General features: G+C 42.3%; 1 protein-coding gene across 1 annotated transcript in view; it reads right to left on the minus strand.

Annotated features, from left to right (window-relative positions):
- LOC122972215 (solute carrier organic anion transporter family member 5A1) overlaps window positions 1-19,657 on the minus strand; it is a 37,342-nt gene that overhangs the window by 11,447 nt on the left and 6,238 nt on the right. Inside the window, exons 3-5 of the mRNA XM_044339101.1 lie at window positions 5,156-5,288; window positions 4,846-5,066; window positions 88-252 (exon numbers count right to left, since the gene is read on the minus strand). Of these exons, the coding sequence (XP_044195036.1) occupies window positions 88-252; window positions 4,846-5,066; window positions 5,156-5,288 (519 nt within the window). The remainder of the gene's footprint in view (window positions 1-87; window positions 253-4,845; window positions 5,067-5,155; window positions 5,289-19,657) is intronic.

A 19,657-nucleotide genomic window follows, 5' to 3' on the forward strand; every position in this document is an offset into this window, starting at 1 on the left:
TGAATTTGGATCTTTTTGGCCGTCCAGCCATAACAATGAGAGAGTGATTTAACAGAAGAAAGACATTATGTACAAAGAGACACTTACCAGTGTATATGCTGGCGTTGGAGGCAGGGATACCAAACTGTGACTCAATAAACTTGGGAATGAAGGTGATGAAGGCGGTGACGATGGCACACTCTGCCGTGTAGGACAGGCTGACAAACAGGAAGGTCATGTTGCTGAGGATCCTCAGCGCTGCCTTGGGAAGATCTGGGGAGGGACAGGAGAAAAAGGCAGAGCACTTCATTACTGTGGTGCTGTAATTAACACACAATCGGTGTCTTAATTTGGCTTTCACTCACTCCCACACAATCTGAACTGGATGGAATCATCAGACCAATCATTAGTAACTGGAAAGCTGTAATTAAGAGAAGACTGAAAAAGCTGGATCTGTAAATAAACCTTATGTAATAATAACTTAGTAAGTAATAACAGCATTAAGTTAACAACAGCTTTAAATGTTTCTGAAACACACTCACACATTCACGCATGCACCCAACCGTGTCTCATTACATCTGGTTATGTATTCTTGTTTCACACAAGACTGAAGGAGCAAATAACACTACATAGACACAGAGATGCTCCATGATTCTCACGCAAAAACACTTTCAGGTTATAAATGAACACAATCTAAACATCACTATTGCCTTTTTAATTACCTGTCTGTGCCTGTAGGTGTAGCCTGAGATGAAATGAAACTCATATTAAGCTATGATTACGTGAGCTGTATAATGCAAGCATGTGGATCATGTGGATCTATGCTGCGAGCACAAAACAAGCCAAGCTCTGCAAATCCAGCGTGAATGCCGTCATCCTTGGTTCATCATAACAAGGGCAAATATGCCCTTTCCGTCTGCCTGAGGCCAGTGTCTATACGATTTGGCCGACATGATGCAGAATGCCCTCTCATCTTGTCACTCACAAGTCATGTGGTCAAACTGTAAGTACATTATTGTTACTAGGCAGAATGAAACGTTCTCTTCTAAACTAGCTTGATGAGCAAACATAACAAAAGTGGAAGGAAGCTTTTTTTTTTCAACCGATCCCCAAAGATAAACCTCTGATGTCACTTTCTCTCCATCAGAGCGAATGCATCGCAGAATCATTTTCTAAACAAGAGCTAATAAAGATTCACTTTCATACTCACAGCCACATCAGCAAGGCAGATGCTTGCTGTCATGGCAACTCTCAGTTGAAAGCATTATCTCTTAAATTATGACACCACCATGCCGTCCATGAAACTCCACAAGATGTCAGCCAATAGCATTGAATGGCCATTTATTTAGTACGCAATAAGCCAAATTATTAAAAATGCTTAAAAACGGTCCCATGAAATGAAAAATGCCTTTTAAATCCTTAAACACATTCCACTCGACGTCAAGTCCTATCCAAACATCCTGTTTAATGTACAAACGCAATGTGAGAAAAAAAAGCCCACCCCTTGTATAAAAAACAGTTTGCCTTAAATGTTCTTTCCAGGAACACAAGGTTACAGAAAACCCTATTCCCAGGGTCACTGTAACATATGAGCTCCTCCATCTCAACAAGACTGAGGCGTAAAATTTCCAGAGCAGCATGTGCCAAAATGCAGACCTCCGCAATTCACAGGGACCTCAGAATCAAGGTGCTGCTTTTTTACAATAAAATGAGGCAGCTCTGGTTACTGTAGATGAAGGATGTCCTGTGGAAGACCCCAGGACATGCTGCGGAGACTACACCTCCCAGCTGAGTGGGAGAAAAACTGCTGTTAACTAATGTAAATGTCTGGTTTGTCCTGTTCGCCCTCTTAAATCTATGACACTAAGTATTGGTTTGTCTTTTACACAAATAACAGTGTGAACACAAAGACAGCAAGAGACAGAAAATCTAATTACGCAGTTGAAAATCCAGAAGGCCAGGAAAGGTCCCTTCAACAAAAGTAATTATTGACAACTTAAAGAAGCGAGGTTACACATGTACACACAAAGCTTCTTAATTCAAATGAATTTGAGCTTCTTTGAATTTGAAAAGTCAGACTTTAAAACATTTGGCTGGGGACGACGTATCTAACTGAGCACACAATTGGCATCTCCAGTTTAGTTCCGTGTGTGTCCGGGTGTCTTAAGCCCTTGGCTGAGGGCTAATATTATGACTTTACAGTCATCTGAAAGGCTATCATTAGAGCTTCTTCTGGCTCACGTGCTTCACAGATGTCATGTACTAAAGAAAGAAAAACAGAGAGGGCAGGAAATATGTGAAGTAGCTTAATAATGCCTTTTATTAGGGAGACTATTAAAAAGCTGGCCAGCCGCTAACTGGGTGGCACGGTGCCTTGATTTGGGGATAGCCGTCCCAGTGCTAATTCAACTAATCTTGTTGTAGGTGGGGAAATGTTAGCATCTGTCAGTGTTCTCCCAGATCAAAGGTACGAATAATATAGTGACGCTAATCATTTCATTCCTGGGGTGCTGGGCTGTAATCTTGTCTGGAGGGGGGACAGATGGCGAGGTCCTGTTGACGTCTCCAGCAGCTGCTCTCTCAATCAGACAGACCACTGGCTCGTTATAAGTTGCCACAGTTGTTTTTTCTTTTCTTCTTAATTTATTTCATGACTTGGTCAAATTGTTTCATCCATGTGCTTTTCCGAAACATTTCTCTTCGAGGCAGGACAAGTCATAATAGCATAGTATTTATAATATGCTCTGTAGATCACACAAGTGGTGTTTCAACTTATGAAGCTTGTCAAGTCTAAGCAGTGGATGTGATATGATTGTTAATTCTACTAGTTCTAAAACAATTAGGAGATGATTGATTTGTTGATTGTCAGAAAATGAATTACCAACTATTTAAATAATCTCGTTTACTCGTTTATTTTATTTACTTCTGGCTACTGGTGTGAGGATTTGCTAGTTTTCTCGGTTTTATATCTTTGTAAACTGAATATTTTGGGGTTTTGGATTGTTGGTCAGACAAAACAAGACATGAAGAAAAGGTCACCTTGAACTATGGATGCACCAACTCCAACTTTTTCTCTCCCAATATCAATTTTGATACCTCAACTCAGAGTATCAGCAGATACTAAATACTGATCACTTACCAATGTCGTCTTTTTCCCAAATTTCAATCTTTATATCTTACTACATGGAACTCATCCGAACATTTTTATGTAAGGTAACCTGTGGCCAGGAATTGCTGTGGCAAATCTGAGTCAACGGCACATCATGACAGAATGAATGTAAATCATAGTAGAAACGCTGAATTTTGACATTGACTGACACAGATGGAGAAACTGTATTCAGTGTGGATTGGTCATATCATGGCTGATACTAATCTGCTTAATAAGGTCAGCATCTGAGTGAAGTGAAGTGAGTTGAGTCCAAAAATATTTGCAAGCAAACTTCTTTTGTCCTACTTAAGAGTAAAATATAATATAACTGACATTACTGTATCTTACAGGGTCTGTATTTTAAATCCTGTCAGGTAAGTCTTTAGTTGCTGAAATATGAAATGTGATATATGTGGCGGTATTTGGTCATTCATACTAACTGATATTGCATGGAAAGTCCAAAAAAATGCTAAAAATCGCTTTCAAACCGCAGTTGACCAAGGTCTGGAACATTCCATAATAAGTCTGTCCCTCTCACTCACATTACTGAAATTACTCAGTGTTTGCATTTTTCAGTGTCTGCTGTTGATGTGAAGGGCAAAAAAAAAAAATGCTTGAAAACAGCTTATCTTTCACAGAAAATGCTAAATTTGTGCTATAGACAAAACACACACACCCCAATAAAAGGACATGCGCAACACTAAAAAACGTTACAGATCTAAACATTGAAGTGCCTGACTGTGCAAAATTGGCCATAGTTTGCACACCAGCCCAAAACATCCTGCTGGGACAAGTAAAACAGCAGAAGAGTGGCTTGAAGATGTTGTACAGCATGTACGGTTACAGCGTATATATATATATGCATTCCAGGACAAAATGCTGCGCTGGGTTGTGCACATAAGTATGGATAAATGCAGCCATTTAAATACATGTTTGAATTCATGATGGTTATTTTACGTATAATGAAGAGTGCAAGAGCAAGCCTGTATCCGGCTGTACTGCTGTTTAGCTCTGCTGCCGAGTCCGTTTACTCCTGTGTGTGGAAACGTGACTGAGTTCCCCTGAGAGCTCATTTAAGAGAGAGAGAGAGAGAGAAATAGAGAGAGAGAACTGCCTGTCTGAGAGAAAAAAGGCAGACAAGAGGAAGCTGGGAAACACTGGAGCAGGATTCAGCTTAACCAGGGGGGTTCTCCGAGGGAAAACCGGGAGATACCTGGTTAATCTGACAGAAAATAATAAATCTTCTAGCATCGCTGCCTATAGATGCATTACAGCTTTATTATGTGTGCATATGTACTGCCACTAAACGCGATTGAAGGATTGCATGACCTTCCTTGCATTGAGAGAATGGTTTCTTCGGGGGGCGGGGGGTGTAAAAAAACATACTGTCCTTAATTTCTTCAGCTGATGGCAACAAAGCAGCCATGTTTACTAGTAATTTATTAGAGTAAATAGAGCCCAGTGCCCAACGAAAACTGCCGATGTTAACAGTTAATCACCTTCTTCATTAAGTGTGTGGACAACCTCCTCTATCACAAATCAATACCATCTTTAAAGGAGACCTCAATGGAGCCTCCATTATTAGATAAAATGACTAATCCTGGCCATTGACTGGATTATGGGCCATTTGTACATCAATAGCTTCCTTTGTGTAAGATACTTGTAACACCACAGAGCAGAGAGGTGAAAACAGGAGGCTGATATCATCCGCTCCTCACCTTTGATGTCCTTCCCAAAGCCCATGGAGGAGGAGACGTTCTGGCCTTTGCCACCGGACTTTTCCTTCATCACGTCATCGTCGCTGGACACGTCACCGGGCGAGCTGATCTTTTTCTTCTTCTTCTTCTTTTTGTGGCGTGGAGGCAGCTTTTTGGGGAAGGCAAACATGGGGAAGATAACCAGAAGCATGGCTATGGAACACAAGAGAAAGCCGCTCCACCTGAAAGAAGGAAACAACAGCTGGTAAAAAAAACAGAGCACACAAGCAGCGCACATAAGGAACTGTCACACACACACGTGCATATTTACCAGTTGCCAACAAAGCGAGGGTCACTCTGGTCGATGTTGACAACAGTTTTGGGGTCCACGTAGAAGCCGATGAGCACGCCTCCCAGCAGGTAACCAGCTGCAGGTCCCAGGGCTCCCATCACATACATGATGGCTAGAGGAGACACAAACAGAGCCAATAATAAAACTTCCTTCACATCACATACTTTTCAAAACCTTCCTAATGGGAAGTAATAGAAATAATTTGTAAATTTGGATGAGCATGAAGCCAAAATTAACTCTCATTATTAATTGGAAGACAGCACTTTGTTTCAGAAGTTGCTCATTGCTCATTAATGCTCTTAATGACCCGCTGTTCTATGTGACTGTTTAAATCAGACTTGTGGGAGCTGTTCATTACCCCTGATGCATCACCCACCATATTCAGAACACCTGCGCTGAGATCTGTAGGAACTTTCCAGCAGCCCTGAGGTCATTTCTCACAGCTTTTGAAACGTCTGTAGCAACTGACCTGAAAGCTCCAGAGGTCTTGCACTGACCTGAGGGCACGCCTGCAGCTTTCCTACACCAGCAAACCTCAGAGCGAGCTGGGGCGAAACATTAACCCTCAGGGGGGCCTCTCAGACCATCACTGAGGTAAGCCAATCACACTCCATCACTTTGCCGCAGGAAGGGAAAAACTCATTAAAGTTAGATAACCGTAGTTGGACAAGTGGAAAAACCTCCTGCAGACATCCAGCAGAGACACAAGTCAAAGCCATTTACCAACCGTAATCAGGGGGGCAAACTTTCTATAATTACACCTGGAACATTGCCGCAAGCTGTCTGGTTGCATGTGTGTGTGAATGTGTGTGACTGAAGAGTAGGGATTAGCTCTTTATAAATGTTAGAGCGTGCATGCGCATATGCATTAAAAATATTTTTGTGAATTACAAAACTCTCACCCACAACCAGACTTTGCAGTTTTGTAAGCAAAAACGCTCCTGTTCCTCTATTTCTATCTCTGAAATGTCACTTTCTTGGATGCTGGCAGCATGAACCCCCATCGGCAGTGTGTGTGCACACATGGGAGAGTGTGTTTGTGACAGAGTCTGTGTTTAGTGCAGAGGCAGCAGGTGTGCTCTGTGTCCAGACCAACACTCAGATGTCTAATCTCTCCCCGGAGACTAAAGAGACACCTCCCCTCTGCCAGATTACATAACAAATGCATGCACACACACACACACACAAACACAAACACTTCTCTTCCATCAACAAAGTTGTTTTATTGCCAGTGAAAGCTCAAAAGCCAATTCATCTCAGTCTGTTTCACCAAATGTTTCAGCCATCCTGCCAACATTTCCATATAGTCTTCCTACATCCAAAGTGGCTTGCATCTATTACTGCCCTCATACTTTTATCCCAAGCTCTTTGAGTGTAGTTTGACATCCCTTTCTTTGTGGATGGATGCCAACACAGTACAAATACGCATGTTTGCTCCTATACCGAGGTTCCAACAATGTACCAAATCCCATATCCTTATCTAGACTTAATTAAATCAGGCTTTCCTTTAACAACACTATTGGGAAAAAGAGAAAGAGAGGAAAATATTGCTTAAAGAACAAAAAGACCTTTTAACAAATCCTCTTATCAGCGTAAAGCAGACACACACACACACACACACAGACAGCAGCATGAACACGACATGCATGAAAATGTGCAAGACAACAATGGTCAATTCCAAGGGCTGCGGAGACTGTGTGTAGACATGCAACGATCCCCATACAGTATGTGAGTGTTGCGTGTGAGCCTGAAGGTCTGTGGCAGTTTCATTCCTATAAATCTACCCGAGAAGACATTCAAATCACTTCTCTAAGCACCTAAAGCAGGTGTCCCTCTTTCACTTCTCTCGCCTCTTTCTTCCCCTTTCCCTCGCATATCGTATTTCATTTTTTTAACTCCTTTCACCGTGCCATTTCTCATATCCTGCTGGTTGCAGAGTCAATTCACTGCAGCAGTCAAACCGTTGCACAATGTAACAGGATATTACCACCCGGAGACAATAAACAATTAATTACAGTTGGCGAGGACGGCAAGGTCTTATCTTATTATCTCCATCTTGAAATTGAAAACGTCTCGCAAAAACCTTTGCTGGTGCATCACACTTTTGTGGCACGCAGCAAAATCATTTTCAACCATAAAGCAGCGACCACAGTCTACAATATAAAGGCTGACTATAATACCGACGAGACCGTACTGATTTGCAGATGAAGGTTGAGTCTGAACAGTTGGTACACATCATTTTATAGATGGCAGGGGTTTCAGATTTGAATCTCGTGTCTTGACTGAACTTCAGACCAGTCAGACTCTTTAAAGCTGTGCAAGCAAATGCGAATCTGGACATCTCTAAGTATGATCCAGTAGTTTTGAGCTAAAAACATCAGGTCTGAATATTCCTAAATGATGTTTAGATAATGCAGATCCACATAAAGAAAAGCCCCTTAATTAATCATTCCCATTGCCTCACCTTGCAGACTGCTGACCCTTCCTATGCCCCAGAAATATAGCTCACCATCATTTAAATGCAATCTGGCTGCAGACAGATACAACGGGTGCACTGAGCCGTTCACTCACCGGGCACAGGTTGAGCACCAAGTATGGTTCTTTGGTTGCCCTCCAATGTCTATCTCCCCTTTCTCGGGCACCCAGGCAGGGACGGCCATATTTTATCCCCCTTGGGTGACTGTGTAAGTGCCTGTCTTGCTGCTCCATCCATCATTTTAACAGTGTTTTGCCCGACTGGAGGATGAAGGGTAGTCATAAACTATGCCCTATCCTGCCCGCTTGGCATCAGGCCGTTCGCTGTAGTTTAGGATCAGTATGTTGGGATGAAGGGATTGGAGGGCTACGGCCGGGCTGAAGGGCGGCTAGGGCAGAGCCATTGGATTGAGGAATATGCTGGCACAGCAGCAGCGCTCCATCACACACAAACACATGCTGCGGTGGCAGACGTCAGTGGAGCGTAGGGGGTGCATGCCAATGAAGAACGCATGGCGCGCCACAGGCTCACTTTACTGAATTACGCAATAGACCTTCACCAGCAGCATGTGAAGGACAATACATTATAGGCTTCATATGGCTTCCTACACGTGTGCAGGTAATGGATTATGAGGTCTCCATTGCAGTTATTGGTTTTTCACTCTTATTTAATACAAAGTCAGCATCTAAACCCTCTACGTGGTCATTCAGCCTGACTTTCAATATGTTCTGTTAATTTTGTGCTGACTATGTGCTATGCATTAGACATGCATGAAAAGATACAAATTGCGGATGAAGTCACAGAGCATGCAAGTGAACATATTACAAGCAGAATTCAATTTCAGCAAAGAAAATGTTTATTGCACGGGCTTGTGGAAAACAAACGCACGCACACGTGAACTGAAAAGGTCTCATCAAGATGCATGAATTACAACTCTGTGACTTTAATGTCAACCAAGGTCTGCACGTGACAGGGGGGGTGCAGGGACATCAAGGGTAAGAGTGAAGGCGGAATAAGGTTAGAGGGTTTTATAGTGTATCATTGACCCCAATTTAGTGTTTCAGTTCCTGAGTTTGTGATGGATGAATGCCTCGGTGTCAGGCAGCGGAAGAAGAGATTTACACGTCAATAATCTAGAAGGAGAAAGGCAATATAGTGAGAAACAAGGAGAAATAAAAACTGATAAACTGAGAGAAGAGCAGCAGGGAGGGAAAGTGGAGAAGAAGAAAAACAGAGGTAGGAAAGGAACAATAACATTTGAGAGGGGGAGCGTAAGTGATAGAACATAAGAAATAGAGGGGGAGGAAAGAAGAGGAGCGAGCTGAAGTCTGTGGTGACTGATCCTGCTGTGTAACAGTGAGATAAAGCTTGCTCAGCAACATCTCATATCTAACCTTCAGGGACCAACACTGCTTTGTTGTCTCCACTCTGCCTCCTCCACACTCTGTAAGAGCTCTGCTCCTTCTAACCGCTGTATTCATGATCTGCACTGAGTCATTCACAGCTTGTAGGAATGAATGAGGGTCAAACGGAAAGAGAAGAATGGCAGACGAGAGCAGAAGAGATGTGAATTAGATACATTATTACAAGAAGGTGAACGTCCTGGTGGCCGCTGACACTTTTGTAGTGGTGAAATTATCTTCACTGCAAGACTATTGTCCTGTATCTTCAGCTGGTTCTGCCTATCTGTCTGAAACTAATGATTTTTTTTCATTTCAGAGTAATCTGCTGATTACTTTTTTTTGATTGTTTGATCTATAAAATGTCTGAAAATAGTAAAAATGCTCCTCACATTTTCCCAAAGACCAAGCTGATGTCTTTAGATTTTGTCCAATCAACAGTCCAAAACTCAAATATATTCAATTTACAATTATACAAAATAGAAAAAAGCAGCAAATCTGCACATTTGAGAAGCATTTTTGCTTGATAAATGACTTAAATGGTTAATTAATAATCAAAGATTGATATTAAAATGAATTGACTATTGACGTAATCTTTATTGTGAACCAATATTAATAAGAGAATGAGATTTTAGACATTGACACTAGATTTTTCACTGTCATGCAGCTTCATTTGCAACATCCAAATTCCAGCTCTGAAAGCTGATTTCCTGCAGTAAATGCAAAGAATTCTGGGATACACGGCACCCGACTGCTCCCACAGTTGCCTTGACTGTGAATGGAATTTAAAGCGTAATAATAAAATGGCGTCTGTGGTGCGCTCCCTCCCCCGCCCTCCCCCTCAACCTCTCCTGACCTTCTGTTCTCTTCACCCCTCACCCCTCATCCCTGAGACGCAGCCAGAGCAGCGGAGAATGGAGGAGGAGAACGCGGAGCAAAACAAACCTGATGAGAAAGCACCTTGCACCAAATGAAGCCGCTCCCCCGGTGGCCAAACTAATTACCACAGATTAATGATTTGATTTAATTACGTAGACAAAATAAAAGGACAGGACTTTCACTGCCTTGTCAGAACACTGTGGGGTTAAAAGGTTGAGGCTACAATCCCCACAACAGAGGAATTATCAGAGTCACACTGCCCTTTTATCGCATCTACAACTCAATACAGAATGAACTAAAATTGACAAGAGTCTGTCAATGCGAGCGTCTCATTGCAGTAACTCTCTTTAGTTTGGGATTTTTTTTCTCTGTTGTCACTGTCCTGCAATAAAAAGCTGCAAACGTATGAGTCTGGCTCTGCAATCCCTTTCCACTCTCTGGCTGGTAACTTCGTTTCAATGAATTATGTAGCACTCCACCTGGCTATTAGCCTACAAAGCCCAGTGAGCCTCCAAACAATCCTGAGAATGGATGGCAGGCAGACGCACAACGACCTTGGATTTGTATTCAATGCTTCAAGCTGGAGCTGTCTAATCTCTAAAAGATGTGATCACGTTATCTTCTCAGCATTACTCAAGAGCCGTGTCATGTTGATCTATGTAGCTTTATGCATCGCACATTTGCTGTTCACTATGACCTAATAATCACTTTTTTTACCGCAGCTGTATGGCAGACAAAAATCTAAACGAGCCATTCTGCTTTATTCAGTAACTATTGTATTTTATGTCAGCACACACTTCAGAATTCTCATTTGCAGTCCAGCACAACACCTAAAGGTCTTTGGAAAGTGTCGCTGCAGGTGACAACTGTATGATAGATGATCTATGCGGCTGTGGCTTTTTAAAAAAAAAAAAAAAAAAAAAAAAAGAGAATAAAAGAGAGGGACACCGCTCTATGCATCCCTGTGTTATGGGGATCAATTCAGTCATGTGACCTTCCCCCGATAGACAAGAGGAGGAAAAAGACAATGAAATAGGGGAACGACTGCATTGTCATGGAAAGTTGCTGACATGGCAGTGTCTTCTTACAAGTCCTAACCTTACAGTTTTACCCAGAGGGCATGCACGGGGACTGTGGCCTCTCAAACACAAACATATATAGACACAACACACAGGAGTAAGGGCAGTGGGATAAAGTGCATTAATATGCATGAGTTATCCAGACGATACGCATACACAACCGGATTATAACATTGCATGTTATAAGGCATGTTTTCTCTAAATCCATTTGTTGTGAAGTGCTAGTGTGTTCTTTCTCTTTCATGTTGCATCTTGTTCTGAGTCCCAAAACTGATTTAGTGTTACAGCGACAAATTCCTGTAGCACGAGTAAGCGTAGATTCTCATTCATAGCCTTAGGAGAGGAGTTGTCTTTGCATGATTGTATGTGTTCATGTATTGGGCACAAGGTGAAAAATGGGGGGGGAAAGTGTCTATTTGGGTACGTGTACAAGTGACTTCTATAGAATAAGGACAGTCAGGGAGATGGAAATGAAGAGAGAGGATGTGACGGGGCATGAACAGAGAGAAAAGATGGAAAAGTAAGGTAGAGGTGGTGGAATGAATGAAAATGAAGTGTGATAGGAAAAAAAATGATTAAGTTTCCATCAAGTCAGAGACTAAATGGACATAAAACCAAATCAGATATTCAGACATGGACAGACAAGATAGAATTTTAATCAAGATCTCTTCAGTGCCCCTCCAACCAGCTACTGGCACACAGGCTCACATTAAAGTATATTTAAACAACCACATCAGTGCATATTGCACAGAATTAGACTAACCAACACACTGATGAAAGCCAGATAGAAACTGTGCTGTTATAAACAGGTCAAGAGGCCATTTTCTGCCATGGGTTAAAGCCAGCAGACAGTCTCTCTGTGATAATAACATGCAGATTTAGCTTTGCAGTGACACATCAGTTGGTTTGGTATTACCAAAATGGAGCACAGCCTCACCAGGGCTATAAATATGCCTCTGCACGTGTGTGTGTGTGTGTGTGTGCGCATACATTTTCCAGTAAATTGTGTGAACTTCACCTCAAAAGAACTTTCCTACTGTAGACAAATCTGGTTTCCTGAGCTAAAATTTGTTTTGAAATGGGCTGAAATGACTGCATTAACTCCTGAATAAGATGTCCCTTATTTTGTTGACAGAACCAGTTTGGGTTAACATGGTCTACCTGAATGATGACGAATTCTTTTTAATTCTTACTCTTGAAATAAATTTGGACATAAAGTCTCCAAAGATGTATTACAATTTTAAAGTACCAGACTACTGTGAAGACAGGGAGGCTTCATGTGCATTTCCTGAATTATTTTTACCACATGGCGGATGTTTTGAAAATGACCACAATGACCAAAAAGACAAATCTAATCTATCGATTGCGCATTGATTATATATTTATTTTCATGTTAAGTTCTACACAGTGCTCCTATGCCACAGACAGAATAGTGGGTGGTAAAAGGTTTAGATAAGTATGACATAAAATGGTTCAGATCATGCCTTGTAGTGGAGAGCCAGTAAGGATGTGGTGAATATTTTAATGGATCAAGTACAGTAAAGAACTTTGATCCTGGTGTGCAGTCGGCACTGACTGGTACAGAGCAAGAGCTCAGACTTTATCAGGCAGACAGGACTTCTAAGAACCAAATGATCAAAAACATCAAACACCTTTCTGACTTAATTCAACATTCAAGCCACCCATCATGCTTTTGTACCGCTTTACCTCCCGAGCATTAATGTTATAAGCCCCTTAAGCAAAGACATGACAAGTCACAAGGGGGGCCAGTGACTTGATCAGCATCAGTTTGCCTTTCCCATCTCTCCCCACTCCTAACATCCTCTACCATACAGCAAACTATGACCCAGTGACCTTTACCTTTCATCCAGATGCAGGTCATGAGGTGATGATGTGCTTGATTAATGGTGCTGAGGTGAGAGAGACAATGACGGCAGGTCAGGATCCAATATCTACTGTGCATGCTCTGCTGGGGTTGCTCTTTTTGAAAAGTATCATAAATAGTGTCCTCTGTTGTTGGGTTTTATACCAAAGCTCTTCGCTGCAGGACAATAATTCCCAAATCTTTGCCATAGCGCAGGAATAACCCATAATGTACACTGTAATCAATTTTTCATGCAAGCTGCTATACTTTCCATGCAGGGGTTCCCTAAGCTCACATTGCTAAATCAAATATTTAGAAAATGAAAGAAGAGAGAATGGAAAGGGTTTTCTCTATTCTTAGCCGCTCCCCAGCTGCATGAGGAAAGCTATGGTACAGCAGTCGGCCAGTCAGTGAGTGAGGCATCACGTCTGCAAACCACAAACATACTTTCCTTCATTCACTGATACAGGTCATCACAAAAGTAACACAACTGGCATTTATTAATAAATGGTTCTAACCAGACAGCAGACATGCAGACAGTCAAAGAAAAAGTTGTAGCAGTCATCAATTACCACATTTGTCTATAGCGTGCAAGGCTTTCCAGAGGGACCCAATCTACCCACATCGTTTACGGTACAACTCGTGTGCATCAGTGAGGTCACGGACCCTAACTCTGACATTAAATCACCATTTTCTGCTGATTCTTATGCTGGCCTAAGACTGGACCTGCACTGACAGCAAAAGGCCACAAATCTGCTGCTGCTGATGTCGACCAGAATCCACTTAATGGGCTGAGGGCTGCGGGAGTATGGCTGAATGCAAAGAAACCTAAATGGGCTAAGTTGCAAAATCAACTGGGAACATGGTGATGGAAGGAGAACCCAGCCAGCGATGCATAACAGGTCAGTCCTCAGCTGCCCACTCTTGTATGCTTCATTAAAGCATGTGACTGGGCCTCTAAATCCATCACTGTCAGAAGGGCGAACCCTGAGTCTGATAGAAGAAGTCTGAGTTTAGGAGAGCTTTTTATGTCAAGTGGGAGTTCCTTTACTAGAATTATTGTGATTTACATTGATTGAAACTGTTTTTTTTTTATTGGTAACTTATGTGTATTTATTGTTGTTTTTGTAAAAATTGCAGTTTTTTCCCCAATTCACCATTATACTGCTATCTCAGAAATTGCATGCGTCTGTCACTGACTGATGTGGTTGCAAGCTTAACCAAGGCTATTAACTGTATAACCTGAGGAAGCCTGTGGTGAAATACATTTTTCATAGCTGCACTTGTTATAACATGAATATCATTCATACGAGTGAGCAATGATTCACTTCTGAGTTTTATTTCTTGTCATTTTATAACTGCTTTCATCAGAACCCAGAGAGGTATTTCGTGAAAGCTGTGCACAAAGCAATCTTACTTTGTTGTCGATCATGAGTTTGTTAGAGAGGCGGTGTGAGGGGGTGAGGGAGGATTCTCACCATCTACGCCGGCGTTATATAGCGTTATTTATTAGACAGTTGGAAATCTATTTCACTCTTTTATCCCTCACAGTCTCTCCTTGTGACAAGCCAATCAAAGCAACACATTTCTCTTTAACTGGCTTAGTGATGGAATGTCATTCAAAGGCACAGCCTAAGAGAAATGTGCTAATTCCTTTGTGCCTCCTCCCTTTCACATTACTTCACTCTCTAATACTTCTCAGAAGTCTTGCACACACTGCCGCATCAGTAAAGCCTGTTGGTCTCTTAAATGTCTAATCCCTCATCTTGCGGATTTGTCTAATAATCCATCTTTCTTTGTGACTCTTACTCCCATGCCACTTACATAATTTGAACAAATACACAATTTTTATTTATCCAAGACTAACTCTTTTAACGGAGGACTGAAATGAGGAGTTTAGAACATTTTCTGCCAATGAAAGCTCTTCTTGTACACACTGAGGTAAAAAACAAAAAAAAGAGCAAAGTTCAGGTCAGAATGTACCTTGAAAATGTACAGAACATAATACAGGGCAACAGGCAGAGACAGAGAGTCCACTGTTCAGCTTGTTATTTTTTCCCCACTTTCTGGCCAAACTGTCAAGTCAACAAATTGCTATTCTAGGTTAGGATTAGTCATCAAATTTGTGAGATTAAGGGCACAGTTAAAGTTTATGAAGGCTTTTCTAGGTGAAAAATTACCAAGCTGTGGCTTTACAGCTTAGCCAAACAGTATCAGTCATTACACAGAGGATAAAAATGGACATTTACGGCCATTACAGTAAATGGTGACAGTTGGCTTAACCATACGCAGTTATTAATATCTGATCAAAACTATACAGTATGTCATCCAGCCAATCCGAGGAGATTCTCTCATTACCTCCTTACATTCCCTCTTGCCAAAACACACACACACACACACACATACATATGGACCTGTGGTTATACCCCAGCCCAGATGCCTCATTCATGGTCACTCATCAGCTGTAAGATTATCTGCCACCCTCTCAAAATGCTGGAACATCATCTATGCATAGACAAACACACAGAGTGGCAACAGACTCTGTGTGTTTGGCGCCACATTTGGGAGCACTCCACTAGTGTGTGTGTATGTGTGTGTGTGTGAATACATTAGAGTAGTAAGTATGGGTCTTAGTTTGTAAGCCACAAGCTTGCACCTGCACCTTTTCAGCCTCTCTCATTGACAGACATGGCACAGCAATCTGGTCCATGGTATTAAAGCAGTGCCCCCCTCCCACCCCCCACCTTGCCTTCAGCCAGCCACCAAAAATCTGGCTGTTTCATCAGTACATCCCTCCTCCCTCCAATCCCTGCTTGGGCTCCTCCCTAAGAGGAAAGTAAACAAGAAAGAATGCTGATTCCAACTTTACAGAGCTCACTCATTGTTAAAGTCTTCTTCATACACAAAACACCATTTCTAATAGCTCACATTAGCTCATGCCTGAGAAAACATAACATCATATCTGAGATTAACCAGAATATCAAAGCATATTCTTAATCACATTTCTTGCTGTTCCTTATGTCTGCATGTACAGATGTTTTCCAAATGTGTGTCCTGTGTAAGCTCCATTTCCTTGGCAACAATGGGAAAATTGGATTTGCTGGTATCTTGAAGGATAAAAAGCTAAAAGAATACATAAATAGCTGAGCTTAAGACAAATGTGATCTTGCGTACTGTGCATGCGAATTCAATTGCTGTAGCAGAACATGCAGCATATGGAGTGACTACATTGCACTACCCTGGTAATAAAAAGACTTAGTGCAGAGGTGCCTCCTACACACGGTGACGGGAGTGTATGAATCCAGTCTTGACATTCTTCTGCCAGACTTATTTGAAGTCTTTACACACAGGCACAGATGTTTAAATGCCACTGCATGCTTGCAGTAAAAAAACAAAGTATATATGGTCTTCAACACAAAACTCCGCCTCCTGCGACTCTTACACCCGCTCCCAACAAGCCCCAAAAACCTCACCCACCCCCAACTGCAGGTGCACACACACTCACATACATGCACACACACACATACACACAGTGCAAGCACCCTGCCAGCTTTTAACAGCTGCTCTTCCACCATTCACACCCTGAGATCGTCTACCAACAACTAGGCCCCCCACAATGTAAAACACACAGCGACAGGAACAAAAGCCTGAAAGCATTAGAGCGGTGAGCTTTGGGGAAATTATTATACAGAATCCTACTGTGTACTTTTAATAAACTGTTAGACAGCATTTCCCCCCACCCTAACTTCCCACAATGAACAAATTCAGTCAGCTAACATCTGCGGACGACTCTAGTCAAAACACTGTCTCTCCAATGAGCTATATCACGCTTACATGTTAGCCTATTAGCCTTTATTATATAATGCAAAAACCAGCTTAATGCTACATTTAGTGGCGTAACAGAGCCTGGCAGAACCGCTATGACAGACAAATGAATGCACACAGCAACATTCGCCCCAGTCTGCACGCCTGTCAAGCTACATTTTTGGTCTTTAGTGCATTATTTTCCGGCACGGCTGCATATGTGTCTGCGAGCGTGCGAGCGTGCGTGCGTGTTCAGTATCAGTCCCACAGGGTGAGGTCAGAAAACGTTTAGAGGCACGCATCTCCCTCGGAGTGAGCTTTAGTCCCTCCAGGAAGCTCAGCACAGATGGGTCTGCTATGTACAGCCAGCACAGTAGGACAACAGCTGAAGGTCAGAAGGGGACAAATGCCAATTTAGGGAAAAAGAAAAAAAAAAATCATGTAAACAGGACATCCAGTGTATGAAAATGCCAATATAAAAGGAACAAAATGAGTTAGAAATGGCAGTTTTTACTCATATTCTAAAAGAAATACTTTGATTTTCTTATTGAATGTTGCCCAAGTGTTCAAAACTATTTGGGTGCCCATGTGGAACACAGCACGATAGCACTATTTTTTTTTTCCAGCAACCACAGCTTCTTTGTGCTACACTTATGTAAATGCCATTAACACTTCTCCCCGAAGCGACCCTCCCTCCCTCCTCCTCCATCTCTGCAGCACCGGGGTCAAGGAGAACAATAGCCAGTCCACCGCTCTGAGGGCACAACACTAGAATGGAGAATGATTTTTTTTTTTTTTTTTTTTTTTCCATCTCCATAGCAAATCAACACTCCTAACAACACCCTAAAGGCTGAAACAACTTAGAGGGCGGTCTGAGCTGAGCAGATAAGATGGAGAAGAGGGAGAGAAGGGAATTCAGCCTGATATGGATGTACAAGCTCTCTCTGTACAGTGTATGTAACTCTTTGATCCAATGAAACTCGATGCAGGTCGGAGATATCAAACCATAAACTGCCGCTGCCTTTATTTATTTATTTTTTTTTTTAGAAATCCAATGCTTTATAGCAACAGTACCCTAAGTGCTGATAGCCATCACAGGACATTCTGAAATTCTGGTAACAGATAACATCTGGTAATTATTGACAACAACTCATTTCCTGACTGGACACAACAGGCAAAGGAAGGACATGTTTCTCTTCATAATGCCGACTTGCTTAATCAGAGAAAATACACAGAGAGGCAGCAAGGTTTTGAGTGTTTTCAGCCGACACTGATGAAAAGTCAAAGGCTCTGAGTGAGAACTGTACCGGAGGAAATTTAAAGTTTTTTTTATTACTGTCAGTCATAAAATACAGAAATAAATGTGTCAGCTTCGGGGGGAGATATTAACCGTATTAAATCTAGCCACCCTGTCAGAAAAAAGATAAAACAAGAAAAAAAACCCACCACAATTTGCAAGTCCAGATGTAACATTAAGATGTGCTAACAATTAGATGTGAATTTGTTTCCTTTGGGAATGAGCCGCTGCAATTTGTCCAAATTGACAGACGCTGCTCAGGTAATCATGTAATGCCCAAGGCGTCCAATAATTAAGATTCACAGCTTCGTGGGTGGGGGGTGGAGGTGTCTGTGGCCCACAGTTCTTTGCAGTTACCATATTACATCCAACCAAACACACAGACCACTCAGCCATTAAATTAATTACACTGAAAATCAGAATCATTTTGCTCTACAAGCCAGTTCATAATGTTCAAAAGCCCCAAACTGTGCGAGAAATAACAATCCCAAATTGTTTCTAGGAGGTGACAATAAAACCACTTCAAAGCTATTTTGGGACGTTATTTAATTTTAACCTAAGCCAACAAGAGCCAGGGATCAAGGAGGATTTGGTGGAACAAAAATGGACCAAAGAGCCAACAAGAACAAAGAAAAAATGTCAGTTTTTTTTCCACCCGCATAGCTGAAAACAAAAGGTTTCTCAGTGTTCCTGCTATCACAAAAAACCTCTTGTGGCATTTCCCCAGGAACCTTCCCACACTGTCAAAACAACCGGATCGCAACGCTGAAAAACGGCCAGCAGTCATCGGCCAATGAGGTTGAGCAATGACTACACTACAGTTGTTGCTGTTAAGACCCCTGCCTCTGGAAACAAATGGACTCCCACACTTGCCTGAACTCTCTCTGCCTTATTCAATCACTCCTTCTCTTCCTAAAGAAACTGATTATGAAGAATATCGTAAGAATTGCAGTTTGGTAGAGACAAAAAAAAACAGAGATTTTGAGGCACAGAGTCATCAGTGACTCAGGATCAGCCACATAGAGGTCAGCGGTTCACAGGGGGGGTAGTAGTAGAAGTAGTCGGTGCTGGCAGCCCTTCAGTCTGCAGCTAAAAAGGTCGCCTGCTGCTGAGTAACCCTGAGGGCCAGTGTGGGCAACAGGACTGTGCGGAGGAAAAGGGGGCAGCGATATTTAAAACCTCCATGAGAATAAGCCAAAGGGACAGTGATGAAACAGGACAAGCCCTCTTTCTATATGTGTGCCAGCTTCTGATGGGGGCCAAACGTGTACCCTAACCAATCCTGAAATGTGATCTGTCAGCCTGGAGGGGCAAGGGAGCAGCAGGGAGAAGGCAGGACCGCTGGGGGACCAGAGTGTGTTTGCTTCTCTGTGTGTGTGTGTGTGTGTGTGTGTGTGTGTGTGTGTGTGTGTGTGTGTGCACAATCTGCATTTGCTTTGGCTGCAGCTGAGCAGAACAGGACACACAATTTAATGAAATTGACTGAGTGAGCACAGAAAGTGACGTGCCAGGGCCGTGTCTGATAATCCTGAATCGCAGAAAATACAAACACAGAGAGGTTTGACTGTAACCTGACTGTTCATTTCTGCTTCTCCCCCCCCCCCCCCCCCCCCCCTTTAATCTGCAGAGGACACACACACACACACAAAACACACTTCAGGAGAGCGACTGAGAGCAACTGT

The sequence above is a fragment of the Thunnus albacares genome, chromosome 21 (assembly GCF_914725855.1).
Source record: "Thunnus albacares chromosome 21, fThuAlb1.1, whole genome shotgun sequence".
NCBI lineage: Eukaryota > Metazoa > Chordata > Actinopteri > Scombriformes > Scombridae > Thunnus > Thunnus albacares.